The sequence below is a fragment of the Amphiura filiformis genome, chromosome 10, assembly GCF_039555335.1.
Source record: "Amphiura filiformis chromosome 10, Afil_fr2py, whole genome shotgun sequence".
Lineage (NCBI taxonomy): Eukaryota > Metazoa > Echinodermata > Ophiuroidea > Amphilepidida > Amphiuridae > Amphiura > Amphiura filiformis.
In genome coordinates this window covers 44,230,523-44,251,335 of record NC_092637.1, presented here as the reverse complement: position 1 = coordinate 44,251,335, position 20,813 = coordinate 44,230,523, and the positions used below count along the sequence as shown (strand labels likewise).

Genomic DNA, 20,813 nt, shown 5'->3' with positions numbered 1-20,813 from the left:
GCCATTAAGGCGTGGGGTATGGGCGAACTTGAGGTACAGGTATCACAGCGGCAGGTAGTCAGTGGACCGCCGAGTGCTAATATATATGTATCTTGAGAGGGGAAGCAACGAGTTACCCCAAATCACAGCAGCAGGTAGTCAGTGGGCCGCCGAGTGCTAATATATATTTATTTTGGAAGGTTCGTGTTTGTTTTCAATTTTGGGGCGTTTTCCCAAAATTTTATATTTTTGGTGATATTTCTAAAAAGCGACATGCCAAAAACAACTCTTTGGGCACATAGTTTGTTATTGTTATTGCAGTTCTTTTCCACATACCTACGTTACCATCTGCTTGGGTGATTTAGTAATATTATATATTTTATGTCTGCAATTTGGCGTTTTCAATGCAATTTAAGCTTATCATGAAATTAAGAAAAATATCTGCTCACGCTGCTTTTAGAATTTTACCTGATCGTCGGCTTTTGCAGGCAACATAATGCAGATTGGCTCACGAAGATGATAACTTACCTCTGTTTATAGGGTTCGTCGCTGTGGCATGGAAAAGCCGTGGCCTTTAGCGCCGTATCAATATCTCGAAAAAGGGTACGACTAGCGAGAATGTGTTCATATTTCCCGCATGAAAGCTTGCGTCAGCGCCTAAACTATACTATTATGGATACGTTGGTTGCCCATTATCAAACATGTGCTGTGATTGGTGCTGCTCTTTGTATAATGCCAGAACCGATTAGCAAGCCGCCAATGACCGACCATGTTACAGACTCTTAATCTGTTATCATGGTTATAAAGCATACAGATAAAAGACTTATTGGTTTAGAAGCTGGTCAATGGATAATCCGTCAGGGCACACACCAGTTTGACTATGTAGTGAAATACCCATTATTGATTAGGCGCGGATATTAAATGCACAGCTCCTTTGCGTGTATAGCAGAAAATTATAAATAATATAATGTTTGGAATTTAGTAACTAAAATACTATCTGCATTCTGTATTTATTTATTTATTTACGGGTCCTATGTCTATTTATTTATTTGTTTATTTACTGACATTTGAATAACATCGTACATTAGATAAATATCAGTATTGATTTATTCTATTCAGCAATATCAAGGACTACTATCAAACCTCTCACAGCAAATAGCTAGTTGGCTTAGTGGTAATGCATTGAGTTTCAGAACCGCGAGGTCCTGGGTTCGATTCCCAGCTCTGCCTAATTTTTTCAAGGCTGGGAAAAATATCAATTTCTGAACTGCTAACTTATTTTGGCGCGCGATCTGAGCTATTCCTTTTCTGATGGCTGTGTCTCTTGGAGGCACACTCCCTCTGGAATCCAAACCAGGTTCCTGCACATTACCCCTCCCTTAGCACATTATTGAAAAATTTTCAAATTTACATTTTAAACAAAAACTCATTTTGACAATTAACATGCTTTTTGAAAATGATAAAATAAAACAAAAGAAAATTATCTAAAGACACATATGGTTTTGTTATTTTATCATTGTAGGAGCAGCGCACAGTGACATCGCCCCGATATCTTCATAGTAGAAATCGCCATGGTAGGTTCAATCCACAGCCACCTATGACCATTTTATTCGGACCTTATGAGATGCATATTATTACCGAAGTGACTTGACTAAGGCTACTGTATAGACGGGGTAATTGATTTCTCGCTCTGTGAGCAAGCTTGTATACGACATTGCGGTCAATGGTTATACTCTCTCCACTTGAGTGAGTGCCGCTATAGCCTGCTGCGCGCTGTAGTCCATATAGGACCAACGCAATATAAAATTGAGAGTTTTGGTCAAATTTTGACTTCAAAGCGCACGGCCAATTTTCAAAGCGCACGCTAACGACTATAATATCTGTTCAACACGTATTTTCAAGTGTATGAGACCACATCTGGTTTCTTGAGAAAAATTCATTTACGGGAGATATTCATCATTTTGTAACCCAGTATCCGAAGATTTTCGTCTGATATCAAAATCGTGCATAGCAATTCACGTGTATGGATCCCGTGTATTCATTTTAATGTCTCTGCTGCATCAAATAATTATTAGCCAGGCGATGTCGGTGTGCAGCGTGGCACACTGGTTTAGGTCTTTGCCTTTGGTGCGAGAGGTCCCGGGTTCAATTCCCCGCAAGCCAAAAAAATCGCTCTCCCCGCGGCTCATCTGGTAAAAGGCGGGGCATATGTTCCGATCAGGGTAATAAGCCCGATTGTTGGCTACAATTACCTGCCCTGTAAAAATTGCCCCAAGCAGCTTATCTACAGCGAACCTCTTCGTTCACCAGGTCACTTGTGCCTGGCTGAAATTTCGTCAGCGTCATCTCCTAGATTTCAGCTGTTAATGCCTGGATGTCTGACCCACGTGTTTCTACCTTTATAAACGTAACAAAAACTCTTAGTGGATTTTGTTTCTTTCACTATCTTCAGGTCCATTGTTACAAAACAGACAACATGAGAGGGCTGGTCATTGCGTACGTGGTTATTTTCTCTGCCGTTATTGTAAGGTCAGCTTGGGGACAGGGTAAGTACAAAAATCATCGGTACTCTAGTTTGGTATGTTCAATGGGAACATACTTTGTATTAGGAACTCATACGTTGTCCATATTTATAATTTATACTATATAATTTACCATCTATACTGGGATGTGTTGAAGGCAGTTTCCGGGTGAATTTACTCCTCTATAGTAGGGTGTGTGCACTTATTTTCTTGAATAGCCTAAGTCACCTTGCCCACTTTTGCCCCAGCCCTTCTGCAAACTCTTGAGGATTTTAGGTACATACGAGTATTCTCGGGAGCGGACACAAAATTGGTGTTTTTACGACCTTTGACATTCTTTTGTGGAGAGTGAAATGGTCTTTCAATTCTCGCTTAGTGTCCTTGACAGACTTGACTATATATGCTTCAGTGGTCATGAAAGAATTCAAAAGATAACATCTACCCCAATAATTCCAAGCTATTGTCTGAAATATCAGAGGATGTATTATAAGAACTCAGTCTTCTTAATGATAGTCATATTATGATAGTCATCAAATGATAGTCAAGTTAAGTTATCTCAACTGATAAGGCGTTCGACTATGGTGCCCGAGGTTGCGGGTTTGAACCAGACGTGGTCTAAATTCTGCATAACACCGGGCCACGTTATTTCTATGGATCTGATGCGCATTCAAATTGCATTGTATTGCATCGTAATTTCATTTGTGTCCATGCTAATTATGTTTATAAATCGCATTGTTTATGTTTACACAACATGAACTCACGTGTTTTCAAGCAAATTCACCGGCAATAGGCGATCAAAAGCGATCGGAATGTTGCAAAACTACAGATCGCATTCAGCTTACTTCATATGAGATGATCTTTGGAAAAATACGGCTTAATTTGTCATGGTGCTTGCGGAATGCCATGCAGTAAAATACTAAAACGTTGCAGCAATTCATGATTGACAACTAAAAATCGGCGTGTCGTTCGTATCCTCCGCTGTCAATTTCTTATCCACTCACTAGTCCTCACAAAAGCGTTGTGTTGATTACGTAATGTGTGGAGGCAAATTGCAATAAGTACAATGAAATAATGAGTAGGGCGGTCTCCGGGCAGGCTTCTTCTTCGTCTTACGTAACAGTATTGTTCTAAAAAAAAAAACCCGGCAGCTTGTTGTCTGGCGCTCTAGCTGAAATACAGCAAGATAATGTAAGATAGTAAATGTAAACCTGTATTTTAGCTATAGTATCTCGAGCTAGTTTGAACCCTGGCGGTGGCTTAGTATGTTCTCGTGGAAAAATTGAACTAGCTTGAAATTCTCCTGGACAAGGAACTTACTGCTAATTGTCTCGTTGTAACCGTACGACGAGCTGGGGAGCTGATCCTGGTTGCGAAGGTCAATTTGTGGAATGTCTAGGGTGTGCGCGCTTGAAGCTGCAAAGTCGTTTATGGAATGATGCGGGTCGTAGTGGTCAGCGACAACCTGTAAACAGGGTTAAGTGTGCTGAGGCTTGTGGATCAATGCCTAGGCGTTGTGCCTGTGCGTAGCACACTATAAATCACTGCGGTTTTTTTCCCCTTTTTTTAAATCATATAACGACCAATAGATAAACACGATAAATGACTGACTATCACTGAAGACTACATGAGTTCCGCAGTCTAGGCTACGTCACTGACGCAACGTAAAAACTAAGCTCGTTATATATATATGTTATAAGTATTTGTGGTTTGCTTCTCCCACAGCTTGCAATGCTGACTATCAATTTACTTGTAGCAGTGGAAAATGCATAAGGCTTGGCTACAAATGTGATGGCGAAAAAGATTGTGAAGACAATTCTGATGAGAATGATGAAGCTTGTCCTCTTCCTGGTACGATGCACATTTTTTACAAAATAGATATGACACCCGATTATATATTTTTGAAAAAAATTATTTTCCCCTTTTCACAAATGTCTTGATAAAATAAAATTATTGTAAATTTATAGAAAATCTACCAAAATGTCTTTACAAATCTGTCATTTTATAAAGAATTTACCAAACATGTCTTGACAAATGTGTGATTTTAATGTATTTTGATGTCTGAAAGGTAGCCAATTGGCTGCCCTTTGCCTTAGCTTCTAAAAAAAAAAAGGCAACCAATTGGCTGCCTTTTTCTTACATCTGAAATATTTGATATTTGAAAGTAACCAATATATCAGTTTTCTATAAACTGATATTTTATCAAGACATTTTTGAAAGAGGATAAATAATTGTTTTCAAAATATATAATCACGTGTTAATTATGTACAACATAAAGGGCAGCAAGGAAAAGTTGGCGGAATCGGCATTCGAACCAGCGACTTATTCTACCTTTTTTAGCTATTTGGCATTGAGCGTCTATTATATTAGCAACGCAAATCTATGACTAATTCCATTGTTTGAAATCTAAAAAGTGGGGTCGATCGGTAATGAATTATTATTTTACACTTAAACTCAGCCCTTGTATTGATGTCACCACATAAAGCATCGTTAGTGTAGCGAATTTATGAAGGGAGTACAAACGGGACGGGGGGGGATCAAACCCCACAATTTGGTGACCCATCCTGGTAGTGCCCGAGGGGTCAAAAAGGTCAAAAACACCCATTTTCCCCGGTATCTGGTCACATTTTTTTACTTCATCTGGAATTATTGAAGGGGGAGGCTGAGTCTCCACACCAAAATTATTGAGGGGGCTGAGCCCCCAAGCCCCCTCCCCCGGTTCCTATCCCGGAAACGGGTCAACTAAAGTACTATGATCCATCAGGCATCAAGAATGTGTCGGTATGTCGGTATTTTTACAAGGTAGGAATTGCAGACAGGCAGAGCATTTTACGAATTTGATACCAAATAGGGCCTATTCAAATTATGGGGAAAAAACTCTATTATTATTGCGCAAACATTGCGATGCGCGACATATAGCCATTGCCAATTAGCCCACTATACTATATAGGCATTTTTTTTTCATTTATCCAACCGTAGCTAGCCGAAAGTTATAACATCGAAAATCAGTTGTTTGATAAATGATTAGTCATTTTTACTAATTAAAATTAGTAATTCAATTAGTAATCAGTAAGTAATGCACGTAAATGACTGATTAAATCACGATAAATCGCGAAGTCATAAATTAGTCATTAGTCATGGAATTTCTTATTCTTTAAAAATTGATTATTCTAAGTCATGAAAATATGTTGAAATGATGCAAAGTAATGTGAAATGATAATTTAGCATTATAAATACATCATTTCGGCATTATTGTCCTTGAATGAAAAATTAAATCTTGCATGACTAATTTTAGTGACTAAATAAGTCAAATTAGATCTTTTTGATTAAATTACGTTTACAGAGTGCACGGATACAGGAACTTTTGCAAATCATAATTTCGTCATAGTCATGGAATTTCTTATTCTTTAAAGATTAAATATTATAAGTCATGAAAATATGTTGAAATGATGCAAATTAATGTGAAATGATAGTAATGTTCTTTTAGCATTATAAATACATAATTTCAGCATTATTTTCCATGAATTTAAAATTGTATCTTGTATGACTAATTTTATTGACTAAATTAGTCAAATTAGACCGTTTTTGACTAACTTACGTTTACAGTGTGCACGGAATCAGGAACTTTTGCATGTAGGGGGGAACGCAACTGCGTACCAAATGATTTGAAGTGTGACGATTATGAAGATTGTTTGGACGGCGCCGATGAGTGGGGCTGTTAGGGTAAGAGGTTGGTCGAGTGCATATCCGTCGGAACACGCTTTTCAAAACGGAATAAATGCGAACCTCATCCTGACATCATCCAAGCAGCAAAGTTAATTTCCCATTGAAAAAGCGTTATCCGACGGATCTGCAGGCGACCATTCTGTAAGTATTAAAGGAAGATCAAATTCTTTAAAATGTACGTATAACATAAAATGTCATCCCTTTCAAGCACTCATGCAAAAAGAACATGTAAATGTTTTTTTTGCAAATGTGACTAATTCCTAATGGAATTACCGATATTTATACAGCGTGATTTTGGTAGTCTACAGTGTTTTTATCAATGATAATCATCATGATCATGTAATATAGTAATTTCAAGTGAAAGGCCCTATTTTTCTCATAAACATATTGAAATTAGAAGTTCCAACTCGGTGTATTTCCGAAGATATCATCAAAAAAACTGCCTAATTAGTCTCAATTAGTTTTTTTGATGATTCTTCGGAAATATACCGATTAGAACGCCCAATTTCAATATGTTTATGAGAAAAACATGAGCTTTCATTTGATACCAATATCAGCATTTTGATGAGGTAAAGTGGAGGGATGAGATTGTCAATCAGGTTACCCACCTTTAACACCCGTGGGGTATCGTGGGTCATCATAAATTTTGGAGGAGGCACCAGGTCTGATGATGATGAGCCCTTTTTTATTTTCCTATGGGATTTTCTAAATTTTGCAATCGATTGGGGGATGTCCCCCGTGGCCCTATGACGCTACACCACTGATTAGCACCAACTTTTTATTACCCATGTTAAAATAAACAAGATTTGTTTTTCAACATGGACTCAAAAAAGTCTTTTTTTTAATTAAAAAAAATCATCTACAAATTGCATTTTTTTGTAATCAGCCTAAAATAGACTTGTCGCAGTCTAAAAAGTTCATTGTTTTGTAAAATGTGTAGACTTGGCACAAAATGAAAATCATTGAGTTTTAAAATTTTTACATTTCAAAAGCATATATCAATATATATCAAATTCAAAACTTTTAAGGACTTGATGAGACAAAGCATAATGTTCAATGATTCATTAAAAGTTGTGTGCCACTGTTTATGAGCTTTCTGTTTTACTTTTTAATATTTGAGTGACTATAATGAGTTTTGCCACTTTGTGCCTTTTTTGCCGGTTTAAACCGGGCAAAAACAGGTTTTTGCCAGTCTTTGTCACTTTGCCAGCAAAAACAGGTTTTTGACCGAACCCTGGCCCCCTGAGTGGTGTCAAATGAAAGAGAGAAAAAAAAGTAAAGAATGTATTAAAATTATTTTCCCCATCGGAGTGACACTCCTCATAAGAACCGGGTCAATATATAATTTGGGTCCTTTTCATATCTCGAAATGCAAAGAAGGTATGAAAGAGAAAGAAGTAGAGAATGCATATTTAAATTATTTCTCCACTGGGGTCACGCTCCTCTTAAGACCGGGTCCTATTTTGGGTCCTTTTATATCTCGAAATGCCAAGAAGGTATGACCCTGAGTTGTGAAATGAAACTGAAGTAAATGATACATTATAAGACCCGTGTCAATATTCATCCCACCGGGGATGACACTGCTCATAAGTACCGGGTCAATTTTCCTATTTTGGGTCCTTTTCATATCTAGAAATCCCAAGAAGGTATGAGCCCCCTGGGTGACAGTAATATTCTAAAAATACTACCGAAGCGTCATGGTTCAGCTATGGTGCGGTAACCGCTCTAGTTAAATTTAAAAATTATTTTTTAGAGTCCATGTTGAAAAAAAAATCGTGTTAATAGGAAATGACCCAAACATGACCCCTGTATATACCCTCAGAACGGTTTGAAATTAAGATCTTAATGACTTACAGACTTGTAATAGCAACAACAGGTTTTGTTATGATAACTTAGTGCACGTATTCGCTGTCATAGTGCACGTTAGTAACCATTGGTAACTGTTCCAAGCCTGGGCTCATACACCTGTTCCGAATATTGATATGCGATAGGCTTTGTGTTGTGATCATTTCGATCAGTAGTTTGTAACAAAGAAAGCGTGATCCAGTTGGCCTGGCAACAGCCATATTGTAACGTGCACTACGACAGCGAATATCAAGTATAAGTGTATGCAAACCGCTGATGGGAGACACATTTGAAAGCAGGATTGTTTAGGTCAAGAAGTAAAGACGGATCAGTGCATTGCATGTCATAATAAACAGTCACCATAGGTAATAAAAGGCACTAATGCCCCCGTGATCCATGGGCGCCGCCATACCAAGACCACCAAGTGATCAGTAGATGTGCCAGGGGCTATTTTAACGTGCCTCACTGTCACGTACGTGTCAAGATAAAATATTCGTACAGTGACAATTAACAATCCGTGTAGATATGCTTTAATAGTGAACAATGGTAGAGCCTTTCTTACAGTCACATTCAGGTAAAAATGTCAATTTTTTATATTTGAAACGCACTCTACTTCATCAACACTTTTATCTCATTGCACGAACGTGACAGTGAGGCACGTTAAAATAGCCCCTGCGATGTGCGGCAATGCTAAGAAATTTCAGACAGATATCATCAAAAATGCTGAAAATGTTAATTACACATTGAGGAATTCTACTTTTTAAATATGTTTTCAAGAACTAAATTTTGGAAGTTTTTGCCGACAATAATAATACAACATCTAAAAAAAAAGGGGGCAAGGAGCCCCTTTTCCACCAAATTCAACCTGGTCATGGGCCAAAAGTTTAAATTACAAAACGCGCGCACATTGTCACCATTTCATCCGGAGCATAGGCAAAAATAGTGTAAAATCAAAATGTTGGCGCCCCAGAAATTTTATTTTTCCCCCACTAAGAAAGCTGGCTACACCCCTGGACTGCGTTTTAATATTGTAAATTAGTTTGCTGCCAAACTAAAAGGTAGCATCTGATACAATCAATTAACAATTTAATATATTATTATCAAAGATCGAGATAAAGAGATTTTATCGCGTCTGACGTTACTGTCGATTACGAATCCTTGATTGGTTAATAGCGCGTAAAAGGAAGGCCGATTTATGTGGTGCCACTCAGAGAAAAGGAATAGCAGTAAATGGCGAAAAAATTACGTACTTTTACAAGGCAAAAGCAACATTTCTAGGCATTGTTGACATGGTGCCTTCGCGAAAGAAAGTTTCCCACTATAAAGACCTAACTTTTAAGATGGTTTGTGTGTTTGAAGGTGCAAAATTAACAATAAGGCGCCCGGTTATACCGCCGCGTTCAGCAAGTCATCATCACGACACTTGTAAACAACCCGTGCTCGAGTTTGATTGACAGATGACGTCAGACGCGATAAAATCTTTTGATCTCTGTCTTTGATAATAATATAATATCTTATTGGTTTTTAACAGGGACATGAAGCATGGAGACGTCTGGGGAGACGCTTTTATTGAAATGGCTGTAGCGTAAGCTTGACACTGACAGTGACTGTCATGTGATTCAAACACGTGCACGTTAATGCTGGGGTGGACTACGGACACATTTTATTAATCCGGTGTAAATCATTGCGCACACTACTACCTAGTGAGCCAAACACTTGTCGTGTCATAAAATGTTGGAATATGGTTCAAAGACAACAAGGTCTGGGTGGACAACTAAATCATTCTTCTACAGGGGGTCCCAGCATGGGGTCAAAGTTTATATAGGGGTCAAATGTCAGTTGCACGAATCTTGTTTTAATTCCAATCAAAGTATTTCTCTGGTCATAAGGATTCAGAAAAAAAAGCATACTTTGACCTACCTTGACATTATTAAGTTATTAGCAAAAAGGTCAAAGTTTGACCTCAATAGGGGTCAACATCCTAAAAGTGGTCATCTACGATATTTTGTTACTAAAGTTACACAGCAAAATATGTCGTCAAGGTGAATCGAGCTCACAAAGAGATTGACCTCCCACCCCGTTACCTAGGTAACGAAACATTTAAAATGATAAACTTTTCTTTAATTTAAAAAAAAGAAGAGCAGTTTGTGAGATCTTTGGTGTAAATTGAAGCATTTTTAAGATGTTGATCCCTTTGAAGCTCAAAATTTGAATCATTAGGACCAGAGGAATACTTTGTTGGTGATGAAAAAAGATTTGAGCAATTTTGAAATTTGACCCCATGTAACCTTTGACCCCATGCCTGGACCTCATGTAGAGGATTGATTTAGTTGGGCACTCGAAAGTTATTACCCATGACCCATACACACATATAGCTAACTTTTTATAACTCAATATGTCAATTGTTTCTAAAATATGTGAGGTGGCTCCCTATGTATAATGCCAATTTGATGCTGTGGTTAAAACTTCAGCATAGTCATGGTACCCAGATAGTACTACCCATCGAACACAAAATGTTTCGTAAAAAAGAGCCCATCAAGGTTGCCAGAAAATGTCAGGTCTACGTTATTGGCCTAAAATGTTTTGCGGCCTTAATCTCTAACAAAGCTACAAAAAGTCAATTGCCCAAATGCACGAAATGCATGAACACGGATCAGATCAGATCTGCTTCAGATTGTCATTGTTTGGCTATAGTCAAATGAAGAAAATAAAGGCTCACCGCTAAATAGGGACAAAAACATATTTAGTCACCACTCATTGTAAAAAAGCATATTTAATAAAGTATAGTTTGACGTGTCTCCGATATAGGCCCACAGTTCTCGAGTTATAGGCAGAAATGTCAAATTTTGGTGTAGTAGGCCTACAGTTGAAAAATGCTCCAATTTTAATCCAACCATACTCATACTGCAGTTACTGTCCGTTTTCCTATACACAATACACAGTGCTCTTTTATTTCCCATTGACGCGTGACCCTACAAATAGCCCTACGTTAAAAGTATGGGGATATGACTAGTTAACGTCGCTGTGTGAAAATAACCGGCCAATATTAAAAGTACTCTTCTAAAGTTCTAGAAAATATAGTTTTTAACATGTCCTAAATTTTAGCTAATTTAGATGTTTGGAAATATTCGTACTTTGGTGTTTTTGTTAATGTTATAGGTAATAGTACATTGCCTAGCTAACGTCGCTGTGTGAAAAATAACCGGCCAATATTAAAAGTACTCTTCTAAAATTCTAGACAATATAGTTTTTGTAACATGTCCTAAATTTTTTAGCTAATTTAGGTGTTTGGAGAGGTCGTACTTTTGTGTTTTAGGAAGGACATGTAAACGACAGATAACACCAAAAATATGAAGAAATTATTTCCAAACCGTGTTAAGTCAACAATCATTATGTTGCTCATTTTCAAGAATGCTGGTTTACAAAAAGCACGCCATTGTCTGATTTCGTGAACAAAGCCACACATACCATTGTTTCCTTTCGTTTCCTTTATAATCGGTTACCCAACTGAAGCTATGAATACCAGCTTTATTGCGATATCGCACATGAAAACAGACACTTGTAGGCTACTTGTGCACAACCAGAGAAGATCCGATTTAATCAGTTGAGCTGTTTCAATGAGTGTTATCTTGGTTTAATAGCTTTTAATGGGGTTAAGTCCTGCAAAGGTCGAGATGAATTCTACTGTAGACATGACTGCATCATGCTATATCCATGTAACATTCATTCTTAAGCACTTAAGAAAGTTTCTGCAATCTTATTGGTTCTTTAGCGTGTAATATCAGACGATATAACACACTTTAGCGCGTGCGTATCGACGCGATACTCGTACTCGCTATTTGAACCAGTCGGAGGTGCGTATAGCAACAATGGGACTGATCGATTCTAAACTGTAGGTAATTTCTTGTAAAATGTAGGATTTAATTTGATTAAAATGTGGTATACTTATAATTAATATATTTATTTGAATTGAAGTGTTTAAGAATGAGAATAAAGGTATTGTGTTTAGCCGCTGTCGTGCATAACATGGACATCGTAAAACAACTCGGTTTCGCCTCGTGTTTTTACTTAAATATAATAATGATGTCGCCCGTGTTATATGACACGTTAGATGCACGACAGTGGCTAAAACAAAACCTTTAATCTCTAATAAAAAACAAACAATATGAAAGCAGTAATTAGTATTTGTCTTTTTGTATTTTGTTAAAGTGGTTTGTCTTATAGGGAAACGGACATGTGTCATGATTGGGCCATGTTCGTGGCTTTTAGCCAGTGCATTTGGTATTGATTTTGACTACGTTCTTCTTCCTTTCTTTCTCCTGTCAATAGTTTTGTTCTTACTCCTCTATATATACACCTAGGTCAGTAAAAATAGGTTCCAAAGGCAAGAAAAGGACACGGACGCTAGTTCGAATCATGTGTTTTATTCAGTATAGTCAATCATTACATTTAATATTGGGATCAAATTTAATTTGAAAACTGGTCAAATCTTGTTTAAAACCATGCCACAATATTCCCCCAGACATAACAACATAGTAAAAGTATTGTGTTTTAACTATTTGATGTACTCGTTCACAGGTTACAAGCAAAAGGTCAAAAGGTCATACTGTAAAGATTCGCCTAATGGCGCTATGAACTTCCGTGACATAACTGCAATTTTAGACACAAACCAAAAGTACCTCCCTAATAAATTCCACCAGCAAATAAGGGCACGGATCCTTATTATTCTTGTTGGGATTTTCAGAGGAGAGCACTCTTTATTTGTACATGAAATTTCCCCCAAGGCAAATTGAGCCCACGTGCACCATTAGACAAATCTTTACGTTATTACATATTTGACATTTTTCCTAATCGGGGATCGTACATCACAGATGGCTCAAACTATACTTTCTCTGAATCCGCATGTAGCAAACAAGTTGGAAAGCATTTGAAAATATAAAGTTTGATCTTTTTGGGTTGATTTTTCTAAACATTTAGTATGTTCATATAAGTACATGGACCTATTAATAGGATCTAGTAGAATATAAATGATGAAAGCAGAGATGTTATTTCAATTAGTTTTTGTTTTACCATTTTACTTAATTTTACTGGTTTACTCCTAGTTTCGTCAATTTTGACTAACATTGGTCATATTGGGTTAATGCTCATGACATGACACTTGCAGTCAAAGGTCAGGCAAAGTTCATGTGATTTTCAGCTCAAAATCTTCCAAATTATATAGAAGAAACCAGCAGGCTCGTAACCAGGGGGGCGGGGCTGGGGCGGACTACCATTTTTTATTTCAAAAATACCAATTTGAAAGACTTATCCTTCACGTTTAACCAATTTATAAGCCATTTTAATGTTTTTACACTTTCGCTGAGATCACTGAATAGGACTTTAATAACCACATTTAACCTTTATTTGACCTCTGGTGACCTTGAAATGACTTTTATTATATTTCCTTATATTTTGAATCATGTCAACATCACATTATTGGACCAAATTTATAATTGTACCCATTTTGACCCCAAGACAGACCCCCCTCCCCCCATGTTTAGGCCAAATCTGATTACAAATGAGTCAAATAGGGTTCTTATGGAGCCATTTTGGTTAATACTCATTATCCCCCTAATTGCTTAAAGCTGACAATTGTGTACTTGAGATAAATTACGTTTATGCCACCAGACTACTTCCCTGTTCTTGTAACGCCTCAAAATACGAGCAAGCACTTCCACAGAAAGAGACAGGGAGTAAATGTTTCAAATGGAATTAGCTAGGATTTTTTTGAAACTCATACCCCCCACCCCTCTACATGGCTTAACATACTCTCCCGACCAGATGATGGTGGATGCGATATCGCTATTTTTGACGTCGCCATTGGATTAACACATAATCATGAAATCTTCACAAACAATTCTAAATTTGTTATGTGGTGTCAAAGCAAAATTATCTTACTCTAAAACCGTCGGGGTTCTGCAAAGTACCCAACTGCAAGTATGTTAATTTTCCATTTGTAATTGCTAACCGTGTATTTGAATGGGGCTGTCAGCCCTGTATCTTCTTGCGCCAGCCTCGTACGTCACGGTCGCGCGTCCTATACCTGCCTGCGACGAAATGTCTTTCCGCACCTATAACCGCAGAAAATGTTAAATTGTAATGATACTACAAATGGAAAACGTATCAAATCTAACTGTTACTAAAATGTAAACCCTTTAATCAATAATAGTCATAATTGCAGGAACTTGGAAACCTCATTTATTACTCAAATAAAGAAAGAAAACATATTCTTATTTTGGGCGCTTCATTTTAATGGGGCTCATTGACGTCAATACCCTGTTGCTATCAACATGTTGTCATGATCGACTCATCATGAAGTTATTATTAACTACATGTATGCACACAACTTGAGGGCACTCACAATGAGCAATTGAACCCTACTGGTAGCGCTGTATCGTAGCTATTTGGGATGAACTAGTTAGTATCCTATATCAAAAAGTATAAAAGCTATGATTTTAGTACTTTCTCTCTGTTTCAATTACTTATTCTTTTCCAAATATCTGAATCTTCAACCCGGTACAAGCTTTAATAACGAGAGACATACATTTTTATTAAAAAGAAATCCTATCATCTATCCAAACTCGCCGATGTTATTCCAATGCACATTTTACTTCACCAGGGCAGCCATTTTTTGATCGTATTTTGAAGATTGGCGTCATAAAACCGTCATAGGTACAAATTTAGTACTTTCTGTCAATCAATTATGGCTTATTCTCTACATTTCAATCTTTAAATAATTGGCATAGTCCTTATAATAACGGTACTCCGCCTTGATGAGTAAATGACAGCAAACAGCTGCAAACCAGTGAAAATATCCCAAAACTCGGTCAGTGGGGCTGCGTTCGTACATATCAATAGAGTCATTATCTATTGGATTACTCGTCCGTAGTGGACAATTCGGTCGCTCATTGGATCAATATAAATTGTATTATTAATCATCATCATCATCATCATCATCATCATCATCATCGTCATCGTCATCATTATCATCATCATCGTCATCGTCGTCGTCGTCGTCGTCATCATCATCATATCATCATCATTATATATATATATAGACTATAAAAAAGTCTAAAATGAAAATAAATGTTGTTATTACATTTTAATGCATATCTGAAATCAGCTGATAATACATACTACGCTAGCGGAATATTAAACATGTTTTCATACTTATCAATAGGCTTATCCCACCAAGCCCTAGTATTTCATACTTATAGCAGAAAACATCATTGACCAAACACATTGTAAAATATTATTTCGATCAACAAAAATCTGAAATTTATTCTGTAGAAGTAAATACTAAGGAAAAATAAAATATCAGGATCAAAATAAAAAAAGGTAGCGTAGTATTCGAACCCGTGCAGAGTTAACTTTTCCGTTTAATTGGTACGCGCTCTACCAATTGAGCTATTTTAAATCTCAGAAAGAAAGAAAAGAAAGAAAAAGATGGAAGAAGAAGAAAAGAAAGAAAAGTTGAGGTAAAAAAAGCTTTTAAACGCATATCGTACAGAAGAGGGATAGGAAAAGTAATATTATTAAAAGATAGCTTACAGAAGATTCGAGACTCATGGCTGTCATTAAAACCTTTAGTTCACAAGTCACAGCCTCTACCGCTGCCACAGGAGGAACTCTCTGAACATTTAGGCGATTTATAATGTATATTAACTTAATCAATGTACGTATGGTCCGTGGCGGCGTGATAGAAAACTTAACTGAAACGTATCAAACAGACATAATTTCATCGGTTTACTCCGAATATATTTGTTGGCAATGTATTTAGGGTTGTAAAAAATAAAATTGGAATTTTGATTCATTAACTTCCCACGGTCGACAAAATTTAAAGAAAAGAAAATTGCATTGATTTCTTTTTAAACTGATTAATGTCGACCGTTAGCGATGCCTCTTGGAAAAATGAAAAAAAAAATGCAGGAATTGAACCCACGCCCTTCAGTTAACTGCTTTATCAGTCTCCTTATCCACTGAGCTATTGGGTGTTGTATTTTACGTGCACCTTTGTACCTATAGATTCATTACAAACGAATAAAAAGTGTTTAAAACTAATCCACTTGTTTATGCAATAATAATTGGCTTATTGAATGAGAACCGGTATTCAGACCTGTTCTTCACTGAATTAGATTCCAAAACTTGACATAAATAGAAAAATGCGACGGTATATGCATAAGTAAACAGTATGGGGAACATAGTATTAAAATCTTTATTGTGTCTGCATACCGTAAAAACTCAAACTTACATTGATATGGTCTAGAAGTATCCCCCAAACAAATCAAACAACATTAAACTAGCTCAATTGGTAGAGCGCGTACCAATTAAACAGGAAAAAGTTGACCGCACCAGTTCGAATCTACATGCTTCTTTTTTTTTATCCCGACATTTTCTTTTTCCTTAGTATTTACTTCTACAGAATAGATTGCAGATTTTTGTTGATCGAAATAATATTTTACAATGTTTTGATCAATGATGTCTTCTGCTATAAGTATGAAATATACTAGGGCTTACAATTCTAATGATAAACCTTTAGATAAGTATGAAAACATATTTAATATTCAGCCTGCTTAGCTTAGTATGTTATTATCAGCTGACTTCAGATATACAAACATTAGCATATAACATTTATTTTCATTTTTAAACTTTTTTATAGTCTATATTTTCTTCATTTTCAACAGGCTTTTAGCAGTTGTCATGGTTATTATTACAAATTCCTATTACTATTAGATACGTTGTAATAAAACATGATTTTAAACATTTGTATATTACTTTTCTCTGAGGGCTTGCAGCAAAATTGATATTTTATCTTCCTTGGTATGGGTTTATGGCTAGTAGTCAGGTAATGATGATGATGATGATGACGACTGACGACGACGACGACGACGACAACGACGACGATGATGATGATGATGATGATGATGATGATGATGATGATGATGAACAAATCAAATCAAATCAAAGATGATAATGTTGATGACGATGACGATGATGATGATGATGATGATGATGATGATGATTAATACACAAACGAAAAGAAGAACAAACATGCCTAGCATGTAATTCTATTTTTAACATGGAAAAATTTGACCTCTTATCTACTCTGCCAAGCTGAGATTAGGCATATCTTATCTCTTCAACGTAAACATTGTAAAGTCGATTTGGCCTTGGCACAGGCCCTTGCTGTGAATGTGTCAAATGTTGTTCGGATTATAAAGACACAGTTTGTTGACCCTATAATGTTTGTGCACTCTTTAAATTGACCTCTGAGTGTATTGAATTTATAAATGCATGTCGCTTCTATAACAACAGGTTAACTTTCTTCATTGAATGGAGGCCTCGAGGTCACTGAATTGTGTATTTGGAGATGATGTATTTTTTTTTTTTTTTCTCACGTGTTAAGCAAAAACATATCCTGTGACTGATACCATATAGAAACGTGCTCTTTGTTTTTTAAACAATGCAAGTAACATGAGTGGCAAACATTATTTTCATGTTAGCACAACTTTAAAAGCAATGTTGGAGCCAATACTAGACCAATTGTAAGTTCCTGTCTCAGTATCAAATAACATTATTTAATGGTGAGTGCAGGAGGGGGGTGAAACTTCATACTAAATTAAATCCTCATCACTGCCATCATCGTCACCATCTACGACTCTAATAATCATCTGAAGCATCAGTTGTATTATTAATCATCATCATCTATCATCATCAACTCATCATCATCATCGTCATCGTCATCATTATCATTATCATCGTCATCGTCGTCGTCGTCGTCGTCGTCATCATCATCATATCATCATCATTACCTGACTACTAGCCACAAACCCATACCAAGGAAAATAAAATATCAATTTTGCAGCAAGCCCTCAGAAAAAGTAATATACAAATGTTATTGCAAAATCATGTTTTTATTACAACGTATCTAATAGTAATAGGAATTTGCACACAACCATGACAACTGCTAAATTAAGCTGAAATGAAGAAAATATAGACTATAAAAAAGTCTAAAATGAAAATAAATGTTGTTCAGCTAGGTTTACTGTTCTCAGGGAACAAAAACTACTACGATGACTGAATTTCAGTGAGTCTGAATCGGGCACAAAAATGTTAACGTCTGCAAAAAATACCTTTCCCTCTGTGGTCACGTTGATTATATCAGTGTTTCTGATGTCTCAAACAGGATTTGGTTTCACAAAGTGGTTCACCTGTCTTAAAAGCTAATAGGCGAGGCGAGACTTATTAAGAATATAACAGAAAATTGTGTGTAACTTCACTCAGGATTGCATGAGGATTTGAGCAGAGGCAAAATAATAGACACAGACAGATGGAACAGGGGAATTGAAGGATACGGCTTTCAAATTGTCCAGACAGTGCTGGTATGGACAAAACACATAAATATTTATTATTGGATTAAGTGGCATTCTTTTACTCTGGCACGAACTCATCACTAGTGCTATGATGATTACGGTGATATTACCACTTTTTGCGTAGCTGTTATACTAATATCTTAAATTAACTCAAATCAACTGCGTTTGGCTTGATCTAAAACAAATGCTATTATAGTACATTGATGTTATTGGTGAGTTTGGCATTTCTACTTTTCATTTTACAGCCTACAAAGCCTAGCAGTTTGACTGATTGTCTGGACAAGACGAGGAATATTTTCAGCATTATTTACTTGATAGAATGAACGACTTTGGTATAAACATCACGTTTGCAACATTTCAACCAGCCCTAGGCTAGTTTTAGGAAGTGTATCGTAGATTAAAACACAACGGATTTTATTTTGAAGAAGTTAAATTTAGTATGACTAATATGATAAACAGCAGTGAAATTGATGCTCCAAAGTGAGAAGGAAATATCAGATGGTTGCAACACCATTACAACCAGATATCACCAAGCGTATTCTTCAACTTTATGTACCTATCTTCATTAGGAACAATAGGAATCATTGGTAACGGATTCGTTTGTTTGTTAATAGTTTACAGGTATAAATACTTTAACTCTTTCACAAATCGACTCATTTTAAACCAATCAGTGCTGGATCTAGCGTCGTCTGTGATTTTTTACTGCAGCATTTCGCGCCAGAGACCTGGTCCGTCTGCTCCAGCGTTGCCGGATCAATTTAGTGTGCCCGTGTTTGGGGAACCGAGTTTTTCTTATGGGCACTCGTACAAGCTTCAACTTTTAACTTTGATCGTCCATATCGTTTGAAGAGATATTTCATGCAGTGTGTCATGCAATTTGGCATCGAAATGTGTTTACGCAAAGAACGCGCCAAAATGTTGAGCTATAAGTATCTATTTATCGGTGCAGTTTTGATGCTTTTACGCGCCATTTTCGCTAACAAAGATTACAGGTGCTATGTCGTCTGGGGAATCGGAAGCTTGTAGCTATCTATTTAGATTATGTTACCTTTGCTCCTTGCGGCTTTCTGCTTTATATGTCATTGTTTTTCTGTTAAGTCAACTTGTTGGATACGTCTCCGGAACAGAGAGAGGCAGTCAGGAACGACAGCAGAGGTGGCCAGCGGAGCTCCAATTCGGGCGCATCAAGGAAAAACGTCACTATAACTTTCTTTGTTGTCGCAATTGCCTTTGTTTTACTCTGGATTCCTGCGTCCGTCACTTATGCCTCTTTACAACTTTGGTTTTCGTATGACATCACATCAACAAATCTCCATGCTGTATTTCTGACACACCCCATTTTTTGTGTAACATGACGGTAAATCCTATTTCAACGTGGCATTCATTTAAAGTATCTTGAATTTCGTGAGACAATTGAAGCGTATATTTCTAAATCCCTCTAGGAAATTCTAGTCGATGTACCGTCCCAATTGACTGACTCGATTTGCTCACTTAAAATGTATCTATGTCGTACCGTATAGCTGTAAATAACCCATAGCAAAAGATCCAAGTGCAATATGTTTTTTTTAACCAGAAAATATATTAAGACATTTTCTCTACTTTAATAATAATTGAGACGTTTCTATCATACATAATATCCCAATATGTGTGCAATTTTTGATTAATAATCATGAGTTTTAATCCAAAAATCAGTTAAAATATACTTAGTATTTAACTGTGCCATCCCAGAACTAAAAAAGATTCAAAATAACTTTTAAATTTGGAATCGACAACTGAATATGTAAGATTTTTGAAATCCGAACGAGAATCATCGACATCCAAGAATCTTTAAAATTGCTTTCATAATTATTGAGTCTCGACAACTAAAACTGTTCAGTTTATTTTTAGAGATAATTAGAGCCTAAAAACTAAAAAACAGCAAAAGGTAACTTATAATTTAATGCGACTCAAATAATTAAGAATGAGTGTAAGTAAGTTAACCTTTTGTTGGCGCAATAAATTATTCTGTTTTTGGACACCCTGTATTTGATAAACATCTTTTCCCCCGACTTGCAATTTTGTAACTTGTACCTCATATCCTATGTAAACATTCCGTACTATGCAACAGTGTGTAGCCTTGCACTTAGCAAATACATTTAACTTAAACAAACAAAGTATTCAATACAACGAAGTTTTCAACATGATAACATGACTTTTTTCGTTGTTCAGATACTATATATATGCAGCGCATTTGTTTTAACACAACAGGCTACAAATAAGAATATGGCATATTTGGTGAAATAATGCATTTATTCTTTTGGTTCACCTCATATTCGTGACGCACGTGCGTACT

At 36.5% G+C, this 20,813-nt stretch overlaps 2 protein-coding genes across 3 annotated transcripts in view; both read left to right on the top strand.

Annotated features, from left to right (window-relative positions):
* Positions 1-11,096, top strand: part of LOC140162922 (CD320 antigen-like) — a 134,525-nt gene extending 123,429 nt beyond the window's left edge. The window contains exons 2-5 of the mRNA XM_072186235.1: positions 2,432-2,525; positions 4,224-4,349; positions 6,105-6,221; positions 9,601-11,096. Of these exons, the coding sequence (XP_072042336.1) occupies positions 2,456-2,525; positions 4,224-4,349; positions 6,105-6,220 (312 nt within the window). The 5' untranslated portion in view covers positions 2,432-2,455 and the 3' untranslated portion in view covers position 6,221; positions 9,601-11,096. The remainder of the gene's footprint in view (positions 1-2,431; positions 2,526-4,223; positions 4,350-6,104; positions 6,222-9,600) is intronic.
* Positions 1-20,813, top strand: part of LOC140162918 (uncharacterized) — a 286,934-nt gene that overhangs the window by 165,360 nt on the left and 100,761 nt on the right. The gene's annotated exons all lie outside the window — the stretch shown is intronic.